General features: G+C 59.7%; 1 protein-coding gene across 1 annotated transcript in view; it reads right to left on the minus strand.

Moving 5' to 3' along the window:
• RAPGEF3 (Rap guanine nucleotide exchange factor 3) overlaps nucleotides 1-12,018 on the minus strand; it is an 86,446-nt gene that overhangs the window by 14,484 nt on the left and 59,944 nt on the right. Inside the window, exons 5-16 of the mRNA XM_084610801.1 lie at nucleotides 11,161-11,282; nucleotides 9,976-10,144; nucleotides 9,125-9,209; nucleotides 8,329-8,389; nucleotides 7,582-7,658; nucleotides 7,049-7,195; nucleotides 4,044-4,159; nucleotides 3,475-3,563; nucleotides 2,431-2,509; nucleotides 1,457-1,607; nucleotides 874-956; nucleotides 199-238 (exon numbers count right to left, since the gene is read on the minus strand). Of these exons, the coding sequence (XP_084466927.1) occupies nucleotides 199-238; nucleotides 874-956; nucleotides 1,457-1,607; nucleotides 2,431-2,509; nucleotides 3,475-3,563; nucleotides 4,044-4,159; nucleotides 7,049-7,195; nucleotides 7,582-7,658; nucleotides 8,329-8,389; nucleotides 9,125-9,209; nucleotides 9,976-10,144; nucleotides 11,161-11,282 (1,219 nt within the window). The remainder of the gene's footprint in view (nucleotides 1-198; nucleotides 239-873; nucleotides 957-1,456; nucleotides 1,608-2,430; nucleotides 2,510-3,474; nucleotides 3,564-4,043; nucleotides 4,160-7,048; nucleotides 7,196-7,581; nucleotides 7,659-8,328; nucleotides 8,390-9,124; nucleotides 9,210-9,975; nucleotides 10,145-11,160; nucleotides 11,283-12,018) is intronic.

The following is a 12,018-nucleotide window of genomic DNA, read 5'->3' on the forward strand; positions in this document are numbered from 1 at the left end:
ACAGTCCAAGGGGACAGCACTCCCATGGAGACACACAGGGCAGCTCAGGTGAGCCAGGCCCTCAAAGCACCACACAATTGCCCTCAGCCTGTGTCAGGGCCACTCCCTTTCGGGGCGTTTGCTTGGCTCCCTGCCCACCTATCATGCCCCTAGGAGAGGGGCAGCAGGTGCCCCGTGGCGCTGCTGGGCTGTCGGTACCTTGGGCTGTGGAGATGCGCTTCCGCCACCGTTCTCCAGTCTGCAAAGAGGAGAAACACACACGGGTGAGAGCCCTAGAGCTGGCACCTCCCAGGCGTGAATCAGCGCGCTGCTCCCTGCAGTCACAGCACCTGGGGGGCACCACGTCGCCCAGAGCAGAGCTGGCGGCCGCGAGTTCACTTGGGGAGTTCAGCTTGGGGCTCCCCCACCAGAGCACTGAGCCCCCAGAGCTTCCTGTAGGTTTAAACCCCTCCTTCTCAGCTGGAAGCCCAGATACCTGGATGGGGAGAGGGTCTGAATGATACTGACTAGTTTCCTCCTCCACAGAGTGTGTCCTCCTGGCATGTCCAAGATTCCTAAGCCTCCCAAGTCCATTCCCTCTGAGGCACAGAGGCCTGGCCCAGCCACGCGAGTTAGCAGCAGGGCTGGGGTAGAAGGCAGACCTCTTGACTCCCCACCCCCACTCTAACCCCACACACCTGCGCATCCATCCTGAGACTAGGACCCAGCACTCCAGTCACTGCCACACGGGTTACACTGCAGCGTCTCCAGGACTCAGGCCCGCATGAGGCACAGGCATGGCTCCGGTTACGGCTGAGTTGCTGTGAGAGATGGCTGTCTAGGCACGGACGGGGCCTCAGGGGATTAAGGAGATGGGGCGGGGCGGTGACTCACGTTCTGTTCCTCCGACGATCCTGTGTCTGGTCCCGGAGCAGGCTGCACAGGCGAGGATCCCGGCTCACAAAGTCTGAGAGGTTCTGCAGGACAAGGGCTCTGGCTGGTCAGTGCCAAGCTGCACCGTACAGGGCAGTGATTCCAGAGCATGTGCTGGGACACCTGAGGTCACCCTACGCAGGGGCCTGGAAATCTCTCCCTGGGGGGGTGGTATTTGGGGTTGGCTCCATGGGGAGCAATGCCCCCACATGACACCCCTGGCAATGCCAGCATGACTTGTGGCAGGTTGAGTGCCTGAGGCAAAAAGGATGGAGTCCTGCTATGCAGGGTGCAGTTGCCAGGGGCAGTTTATCTTTCCTAGGGTAGCACCCCTGGTGCTGGATTACGGAATTGCGTCCTCATGGGCTGCATCCCCACTGGCAAGGCACGTGCAAGGAACGGTGGCCACGGGTGGCAAGGCACAGAGCTCAGCAACTCCAGGGCCAGGACCAGCCTCATTATTCCCTTGGATGTCAGCCCCCTTCAGCCCACTGTTCACCACACTCCCTCGACGTGCTGCTTAGCTCCTCCCTCCCCGCAGTACCTGCAGCAGGGTTATGGCACTGTGGTCAGCCTGCAGCAGGTGCCCATAGAGCAGCACCCACTGGCTGACCAGCCTCAGGATCTTCTGCCGCTTGCTGAGGGAGTAGACAGCCTTCTCCTGCTCCGAGCCCTCTGATGGCTCCGCATGGAAAGTGGGGGCCAGTCAAGGAAGCCACTAGGTCAGTTTGTGCTGGGAGCAGTAATGGGATCAGGCAGCAAGTCTGCAGGGCATGCCCAGGGGCAATTGGCCCCACTGCACAGAGCAGGGCGAGCCCTGCAGTGTGCACCCAGAGACCAGCAGAAGCAATCAGCCCCACAGCACAGGCATGTGGGGACCGTGCCTCAGGCACAGCAAGAGGCGATCAGACCCACTGCATGGGCAGTGGTGGGGACCAGGACCCCCACATTGCTAGCTTTAGCAGCACTGTCCTTTTGCTGACAATCACCCCATTCCACATCCCAGACACCCCCCCCCCGCCATGTGCAAGGAGCTCTGTCTAGGCTGTAGCTCGGCAGCTGTGATGCCTTTGCTCTCTGCATACGGCCCCTGTGCAGCGTGCAGCTTGGTGCAGACTGGCCCAGGCCACAGGTGCTCTGAGCCAGAGGGGGCAGACTATGGCCGCACGAGAGAGCTCAGACCAATGCAGTTGCACCAGTGTATGCTCTCTTTGCAGTGCAGACATAGACTGAGAGACCAGCAAAATGAACCAGGATCTGGGTCTCCCTGTGAAAGTGTGGAGGGGGTGGCACTGCCAGGCCAGTGGGCCCTGATAATGGGCCTGTCTCTTCAGAAAGCAGAGCCCAAGTGAAGAACACACAGACTGCAGAGCTACAGACCCCCTAGCGGTTCTCTGGAGGGCTCCTCACAGATTCTCTCTGTTTCTCTGTCTTTTGTGATCAGGAGAAAACCCCTGTGACCCACCCCCTCCCCGGCTGCCCTGCGAGGTGCTGGTCCCTGCAGCCCTAGAAGGATATTGGTGCAGCAGGGCTCTGCAGAGCTGGGCGGTCGGCATGAACACATTGTAGGTCAGCAGGAAATCCCCAATCAAGGTATCTGAAAAACACCAGCCCAGCATGCGTTAAAGGGTTCTCGCCCCAGGCAGGACCCACTGGTTCTGGGCCCAGCAGCAATCCCAGGCAGGGGCTCTGGGCCCAGCATGCTCCCACCATCCCTTCAACCATCCCAGTCCCCCACCCCCAAACCACCTCAGCCCCCTGTACTCCCACCCCCCAACCATCCCAGCTCCCTCAAACCATCCCAGCCTCCATGTCCTATAAGCCCGCAACCATCCCAGCCCCTGTGCTCCAACCATCTCCCCAGCCATCCCAGCCCCCTGCGTTGCCTTCGGAGCTGGATGGCCAGAGAGCAGCTGTTGCTCTCCGGCTGTCCAGCTCTGACGGCAGCGCCACCGCCAGCAGCAGCGCAGAAGTGAGGGTGGCCTGGTCTGGTGTTGCCACCCTCACTTCTGCGCTGCTGTTGATGGTGGCTCTATCTTTAGAGCTGTGTGCCCAGCCAGCAGCCGCCGCTCTCCAGCTGCCCTTTTGGGTCGGGACCCCCAGTTTGAGAAATGGAGACTTAAGGGCTTTATATGTTTGTGTTTTTAAATACATAGTCATGCTTTGATACAACACTGAAATTTAAAATTTAAATATCTGAAACCATGAATGCAATTTTTTAAAAATACTATGACCGTGAAATTTACCAAACTGGACCATGAATTTGTAAGGCTCTAGCTGTGGGCGTTGTGTGGAGGATGTCAGACAGTCTCTGCTCTGCACTTCCCTTTAGTGCTGCAGGAGCTTGGCACCATGTCCCAGCTCAGAGAAGCTCTGAATGTGCATGTGCCCAGGAGTGTGTATCTGTGTGCGTGTGTATCCAGGCTCACGTCCATGCACATGTGTATCTCTGCGCACAGGCATGCCTGCGCCTGTGTATCTGGGAACGCGTGTCTCTGGGCGTGTTGGTGCACATGTATCCGCGGGAGCGTGTATCCGGGGGCCCAGCCAGCCCACACATACCCAGGGGGTCTGAGAATGTCGCATCCAGCCTCATGGCTTCCAGCAAATGCTCCAGGATCTTGTCAGGGGTCCCGGCCATCACCGAGTACCTGGAGGACAGAGCACGCCCACGCATGTCAGACTCCCGCAGGGTCATAATCCTCATCCCCTAGACACATGGCCGAGCCACAGCCCACACAGGCTCAGCAGAGCCACCAGGTGGCCAACTACAGAAATGCCTCTACCTGCCCCACACACGCTCCGAATCTGGAAGCTGTGGCCCATAGTTGAGATGTGTTCCAGCATCCTTTGCAGCAAGCACCATGGCTCCTTTGAAACATTGCAGCTGCCTCCCACAACAGACCCTGGGAGGCCAAGGGAAGCAGAAGCAACAGCTTCCCACCCTGCTGCATCAGACCCCATCAGAGGGAGGAGATGGGGTGAGGGTGGGGAGCTGCATGGGACAGCCTGGGGTCGCAGTGAGGTCTCCCTGGGAACAACCCAATCTGTCTCAGTGCCACCCGGGCCCTGGGGTGCTGCTGGTCCCAGGCCTGGCAAGGTTTTGGCCGCGGGGGTAGAAGCCGCTGTACCTACTGCTCCCCGCAGACGGTGACTGGTTGCTGCAGCCGCTGCCCTGCAGGTTCTTCTCCAGCACTAGCACCACCTTCCCGTGCTCCTTCAGGCGCATGGTATTGGCCTCGACATCCTAGAGAACCCAGCATGAGTGCTGCTGCTGAACTGTCTCCATGAGATGGGTCAGCAGGGGTGGGGCAGGGCAGTGCAAGAACTGGGGCAGGGCAAGGGGTAGGGCAGAGCAAGAACTGGGGCAGGGTTGGGAAGGGGGGGAGGGATAGCTCAGTGGTTTGAGCATTGGCCTGCTAAACCCAGGGTTGTGGCCTTGAGGGGGCCATTTAGGGATCTGGGGTAAATATTCGGGATTGGTCCCCCTTTGAGCAGGGGGTTGGACTAGATGACCTCCTGAGGTCCCTTCCAACCCTGATATTCTATGATTCTAAGGACTGGATCAGGGCAAGGGGCAGGACAATGACTGGGGCAGGAATAGGGCACTGCAAGGTTTAGGGCAGGGGCAGGGCTAGGGGCAGAGCAAGGGCTGGGACAGGGCAAGGAGTGGGGGTGGGGGCAGAAAGTCCACTCCCTTCCTAGGTAGGAGATGCACCAGGTCTCTCCCAGAGGAGAATATCAGTGATGATGGACAGAGCCAAAGAGGTGGGGTCGCAGGCAAACTGGCAGGCTGCCTGGAGGGCACCATGCATCAGTCCCCATGTGTGACAGAGTAGGAATTTTTCATAATATTTTGGATGACTGTGTGTGCCTCAGTTTCCCCTACGTGTGTATGGTTAACTAGGTGGGGGGAAAGATCCAGGTGTGGCTACCTGGGGCCTGGGCTGAGAAGGCAATGACCATTCCAATTGCCCCAGACATTTGGTACCTAGCAACTAACAACCATGGACAGCAGACCCCTCCGCAGGAAGCCAGCTGGGTGAGACCAGCTGGAGTACAAAGGGCTGGGAGGAGGCCAGGTGACAATATTTGCTTGGGAACAAGGACAAAAGGCCTGAGGAGGGGCCAGGCAGTGGTGTTAAGTGTGGGTTGCTGGAGGGGGAGAAGCTCCTGGCCTGGGACTAAAGAGGTGTTGGAGAGGGCTCTGGCTCTGGTCTGACCCAGATGGACTTTGCTGTAACTTTCTGTTCTCTGTGTTTACTAAGGACTTTCTATGCTGTGTTCCAGACAGCTACTAAACCCTCCTGCATTCACACCGCTGGCTGAGTCACTCCAGATTAAGAAAGTTGGGGGTGCCTTGCTCCCTTTGGGTGTGTAAATCTCCCTCCATGACCAATCCAGCTGCAGAGAGCTTATGGTGTGAGGCAGGAGCGCTGAAGGCTCCAAGGTTCGGACCCAGGAGGTGGTGAAGCCAAGGGCTTAGCCCAGTAAGAGAGTGTGACCCTAATGGGGCTGATACACTGAAGGGTTCCTCTCAGGGACCATTCTAGGGTGGTACAAGAGCACCGGGCCTGAGGATCCATGTCACCATGGCACCAGGCCCAGGGCACAGATGGCAAGGGCCACACAGCAGGAAATCATAGAATCATAGAATATCAGGGTTGGAAGGGACCCCAGAAGGTCATCTAGTCCAACCCCCTGCTCGAAGCAGGACCAATTCCCAGTTAAATCATCCCAGCCAGGGCTTTGTCAAGCCTGACCTTAAAAACTTCTAAGGAAGGAGATTCTACCACCTCCCTAGGTAACGCATTCCAGTGTTTCACCACCCTCTTAGTGAAAAAGTTTTTCCTAATATCCAATCTAAACCTCCCCCACTGCAACTTGAGACCATTACTCCTCGTTCTGTCATCTGCTACCATTGAGAACAGTCTAGAGCCATCCTCTTTGGAACCCCCTTTCAGGTAGTTGAAAGCAGCTATCAAATCCCCCCTCATTCTTCTCTTCTGCAGGCTAAACAATCCCAGCTCCCTCAGCCTCTCCTCATAAGTCATGTGTTCTAGACCCCTAATCATTTTTGTTGCCCTTCGCTGGACTCTCTCCAATTTATCCACATCCTTCTTGTAGTGTGGGGCCCAAAACTGGACACAGTACTCCAGATGAGGCCTCACCAATGTCGAATAGAGGGGAACGATCACATCCCTCGATCTGCTCGCTATGCCCCTACTTATACATCCCAAAATGCCATTGACCTTCTTGGCAACAAGGGCACACTGCTGACTCATATCCAGCTTCTCGTCCACTGTCACCCCTGGTCCTTTTCCGCAGAACTGCTGCCGAGCCATTCGGTCCCTAGTCTGTAGCGGTGCATTGGATTCTTCCATCCTAAGTGCAGGACCCTGCACTTATCCTTATTGAACCTCATCAGATTTCTTTTGGCCCAATCCTCCAATTTGTCTAGGTCCTTCTGTATCCTATCCCTGCCCTCCAGTATATCTACCACTCCTCCCAGTTTAGTATCATCCGCAAATTTGCTGAGAGTGCAATCCACACCATCCTCCAGATCATTTATGAAGATATTGAACAAAACCGGCCCCAGGACCGACCCCTGGGGCACTCCACTTGATACCGGCTGCCAACTAGACATGGAGCCATTGATCACTACCCGAAAAGGACACAGCCTCCTTGCAGCTGGGGCTGCACTGCGGATGTGCCTGCAGCAGGGACTCAGCAAGACAGTACAGAGCTCAGGGGATCGCCATGTGTCAGCCAGGCCCCCACCCCCCCAAAGCTCCCTCCTGCTGCACAGCGTCCCCAGTCTGGTTCAACATGGACACAGGGCCAGGTGGCTCTGGTGATGTGAGATGACCCACAGACCAAAGAGGCAGCGGTCCCGGTGCCCACAGCCTGCTTGGCAGGGGCAGCAGGAAGGGGAACACAGGAGAACTGCCCTTGAGGGGTGACTGGCACTGTTCCCTCTAAGCTGTGTGCGCGCACAGATCCTAAGCCCCGCCCACATGGTGAAACACTGAACACACAAACATTTGCACAGAAGAAATTTTTTTGTGCACATGGCCTGCCAAAAATTAGAGGGAACATTGGTGACTGGGCCCCATGGCTCAGGGGCTGGGCCCACCTTGAGGATGCGGTTGAAGTCTCGCTTGTCCACACGCAGGAAATGGCAGTTGTCCTCCCGCAGGATGATGGTGGCGGCTCGGGGGGCATCGTTCACCAGTGCCAGCTGTCCAAAGTCATCACCCTCATGCAGGGTGGTCACCAGGCCCTGGGGATGGCAGCTGGGTGAGAAACCAGAGACTCCCACACCATCACCCCCTGGGATCTAGAGGGAGCACCGTGCTGGCCCAGGGGGCACAGGCCCTTCAACTCCCACCTCCACTGGTTGCTCTCAAGGGGCAGAGCCTGGAGGTCCAGGTTCCACCTCAGCAGTGGAGCACAGCTAAGGTGACTAGATATCCCAATATTAAGGGCTTTGTCTTACATAGGCAACTATACCCTCCCCCCATCCCGATTTTTCACCCTCTATATCTGGTCACCCGAGGCCCAGTGGGCCTGCAGGGGGAGAAGTCAGGAGGTCCTGATTCCGTCCCAGCAGTGGGGTCCAGTGGGATTGTAGGGGAAGGGCAGCGTAGAGGGCAGGGAAGCACATACCTTGCCATGAGTGACCACATTCACTGAGCCCTTCCAGATGATGTACCACGAGGTGCCTTTGTCTCCTTGGCTGAACACTGCAAAGAAGCTGTGGTTTGTCCAGGAAGCCCAAGAGACTGCAGATGGGGCAGCCCTTGTCAAGGGTCTGGACCGCACATCCCAGCCTCACAGAGGCTGAGCGTTCCAGGGGAGCTGCCCAGCCCAGCCCTGCCCTGGGGAGCTCGGAGATCTGGGGAGCATGGGACAAGCACTCTCTGGGCTGGTGCTTTGGCCAGCTCTGTCCCCTGAACCGTGAGGGCCTGTGGGGCAGCACAGCAGGATTGGGATGTGCCAAACTCTGAATGCCACCATTTCCAGCCATTCCCACGCTGACCGCCCAGGGACTCAGACCCCAGCAAACAGCCCTGGGGCTCCTGCCTTCCCTTCCCGCAGGGTCTGGTGGCACAAGGGTCCCTGGGATCGGAGCCCTGCAGTGAGTGCCAGGGGAGGTCACTGCCCTCTCTGGTGCTGGTCAGTCTGCTGTGTGGTGCCAGGCAATGGCACACCATGGGGCAGTGCCTGGTGCTGCACTGGGTTGCTCCTGCATCTCCAAGCTGTAACTTCCTGGTCAGAGGACACCAGGCATCAGGCTGGGTACGGTGGTGGTCCAGGAACCAGACTGGCAGAGCGCAGGACACCCCCGTCTGGACCCAGGCCGGTAGGAGCATGCTCACAGAGTCACTGGCTGGGGCAGGCTGTGATACTCACACACGGTGCCCGCTTTGGGGTGTGACTCAAACAGTAGCACAGAGGCCAGCTCCCGCTTCACCTGCAGTGAGAGACACCCCTTAGCGCTACCCTGGCACAGATCATGAGCCTATTGGGGCAGGGGGTCAGTGGGAGGGAGGGTGCGCTGCTGGACCGGGCTTGACTGGCAGACCAGGGCAGGAGCAACAGCGGCGGCCCAGTGGAGTCCAGTGAGATGTCTGGGGTGTTGGATAGGGGAACTCCACGGGGCCAAGAGATCAGAGAGAGCTGGGGTGTCAGGATGGACAGTCTAGGATACTCAGAGGGCAAGAGGTGCTCGGCAGAGGGTGCCCCATGGCTGGAACAAGGCTGGGACTGGGTAGAAGCAGTGGGGGTAGAGGTGGAGTGGAAGACAGCAGGGGTGGTGGGGGGGAGGGGAGTGGGAGCTGGTGGGGGAAGAGGAATGGGGGCTGGCAGGCGGAGGAAGAGGGGACCGGGGACTTGCGGGCGGGGAGCAGGGGTTGACTGGAGGGAGGGGAGTGGGGGCTGGTGGGGGAAGGGGAATGGGGGCTGGCAGGCAGAGATCAGTGGGGCTGGTGGGGAGAAGGGCTGACGGGGGTCGTAGCAGGGGTTGACCGGGGAGGGGAGTGCGGGATGGTGGCAGGAGTGGAATGGGGGCTGGCAGGCAGAGGGAAGCAGGGCTGGTGTGGGAAGGAGAATGGGGGCTGGCAGGCAGCGGGAAGCGGGGCTGGTGGGGAGAGGGGCTGGCGGGGGGAGGAGCAGGGGTTGGCCAGGGTGAGGGGGACCTGGCACTCACCGAGTGGGAAAGATGGGCCACAGCTTTGATGTGCAGCAGCTCCTCAAAGATGAGCTCCAGCTCGTCCTCTGTGCGCTGGGCAGGGCTGGGGAGAGAGCGGTGTTACCCTGGCACTGGCCCTGCCTGGGGCACAGATCCCCATGCCAGGCATGGCTCCACACAGAGGGCAGCCCCCTGAGCTGGGTAAACCCCCACATGAGGGTAGCCCCCCCCCAACTCATAGCTGGCCCCCGGCCCAGGCATGACCCTATATGAGGGCAGCCCTCTGAGCTGGGCAAAACCCCCATGAGGGCAGCCCCCCCCAACTCAGGCCTGGCCTCACACGGGGCAGCTCCCCCCGGCTCTGGCATGACCCCACATGAAGGCAACCCCCTGAGCTGGGCATGGTCCCATGCAGAGGGCAGCCCCTGGCCAGGCAGCAGGGTGGGTCTCACAGCCCCCTTCCTGAGGTGCTGTCTTGGGGGGTCTGTTTGTCTAGGATCTGGAGCTGAGGGCACTGACCACCCACATGTACCTCAGCCTGGCAGGACAATTCCAGGATCCAGGCAGACCACAGAGCCCTTGTGGTAATGTGGGGAGATGGCCCACTCAGCGCCCTCTACACCCTCCCCAGGGTCTCAGGCCCACTGAGAGCAGCCCAGCCATGGGGAGGGCGGGTCTCTTGGTGGGCAGCCCAGGCGTGGGGGAGGGCATGGCACAGGGGCGGGTCTCTTGCTGGGCAGCCCAGGCGTGGGGGAGGGCGGGTCTCTTGGTGGGCAGCCCAGGCGTGGGGGGGGCATGGCACAGGGGGAAGGCTCTTGGTGGGAAGCTCAGCTCTTCCCCAGCCATGGTGGCACATGTGGCATACTCACGGCTTGCGCAGGGCCATGGTGAGCAGTGCATCAGGGCCCAGCTGGGCCAGAAAGGCCAATGCCTCCAGTAGCTCCTCAGTGTCCCAGGTGCCAGGCTCCAGACTCAGCTCCCTCTCGGCAAAGCGGTAAAATTGGGCATCCTTGTCCTGGAAATGCCACTCCTGCTTCACTGGGGAAAGAGCCACATGGCAGCATCAGCCTGTGTGTGACACTGTGCGTGGCACGAGCCTGGCTGGCAAAGTGCCTGGACCAGGTCACGAGGTGCTGTGAGCCCGTGAGAGAGCCGGGCCAGCATGAGATGGGGTAGGAATAGACACCAGGGTCACAGTGGGCACTGTCAGCATGTGCCACGGGGGGGAGGGTGAGCACAGGCAATCCCCCCTCGCTCTCCTTGTCATGGGCAGACCACACTCCAGCAGGTCCTGGCCCAGCACATGCTAACAAACTCCATGTGCTTTCCAGCCCACCCTACCAGATCCCACGTGACCTCAGCCTGCCCCACCAGGCTCCTGGCAGTCCCTGGCACACCTCACTCTTCATACCTGGCCCAGCCCCCAGCCCACCCTGCCAGGCCCTACGGGGCCCTCAGCCTGCCCAGCCAGACCTCATGTGGCCCCCCAGCCTGCCCCTGGCAGACCTTGGACTACCCTTCACCTCCAGGATCTGTGCATTCCCTAGCAGCTCCTGACATACCCCACCCCATCCAACTGGGTCCTTTCTGGCCCACTGCACCTGGCACAACCACCAGCCCCTCCTCTCTGGCAGACACCATGTGGCCCAGTCCCACCCCACCCCACCAGAACTCTGGCAGACCCTGGTACACCCCTCCCTATTGCATCCTGGCCCACCACACCCAGACAAACTCCACATGGTTCCCAACCTCACCCTGTGACTTCAGGCCCCATGCATCCCCCAGCCTACCTCACCACATGGCCCCCAGCATGCCTCACCAGGCCCCACACAACCCCTGGCCTATCCTGCCCTGCTGGGTCCTGCCCCACCACAACCTGACAAACGCCACATGGTTCCCAGCCCCACCCTGTGCCCACACAGGCCCTGACATGCCCAGCTCCCAGCCCAGTCCACCCTGCCACACTCCATATGTTCTCCAGCCTGCTCCTCCCATCTTGGCACTGCAGAGGTGGCCGGAGTCCTGGAAGCACCCAGACCCTTTGTGATTCTCACCATGAGTCAGGACTCCTCCATCCACCAGCACTTGGCAAACCCCAATGGCCTGGCCCCGTGTTTGGATGGACAGCCCTGCGCTGAGCAGCCAGTCCGCCAGCTCCTTCCCAGAGCAACAATGCCTGCAGGGAGAGAAAGGGCGATGGATGGGTGAGACAAGACTAGTGACCTGGGGAATCTAGGGCTGACACAGCGGGGCAGGAGAAAAGGTGCAAGGAGAGTTTGTGTGGAATATCAGGGCTGTGGGTGGGGGTTGAGGGGCACTAGCAGAGCTGGGGCAGGGAGAGTGCTGGAGTGGAATAGCAGGGGGTCTGTGGGTGGGGATTGAGGGGCACCAGCAGGGCTGCAGACAGGGGGACCCAGGGCAGGGATTGCAGGGGTCAGGATTGAGGGGCACCAGCAGAGCTGTGGAAGAGGGAAAACCCAGGACTGGGGTAACAGGGGCTGAGGGTCAGGACTGAAGGGCACCAGAAGAGCTGGGGCCTGGGGGGGGGAGCCCAAGACTGGAATAGCAGAGGGCTGTGGGTGGGGATTGAGGGGCACCAGCAGAGTTGCAGGGGGACTCAGGGCAGGGATAGTAGGGGCTGAGGGTCAGACCAAGGGGCTCTGGCAAAGCTGCGAAGGGGGAGACCCAGAGTAGGTACTGCAGTGGCTGTGGGTCGGAGGGCAGGGCTGTGTGGAGGAGGACACTTGCCCTGATTTGTGACTGACATTTAGCGACATTAAATTCTCTCGGGTAGGAAGCACCAGGCCTGTGGGGGTCCATGCTTGTCTCTCCCTTTCTGGCTTTGGGGATGGGGCTGTGACTTCCCACCTCTCTGTCCAGGCCTGGCCTCCAGGAGGGTCCATACCCAGGCA

Source organism: Lepidochelys olivacea (assembly GCF_965140295.1).
Source record: "Lepidochelys olivacea isolate rLepOli2 genome assembly, chromosome: 20".
Lineage (NCBI taxonomy): Eukaryota > Metazoa > Chordata > Testudines > Cheloniidae > Lepidochelys > Lepidochelys olivacea.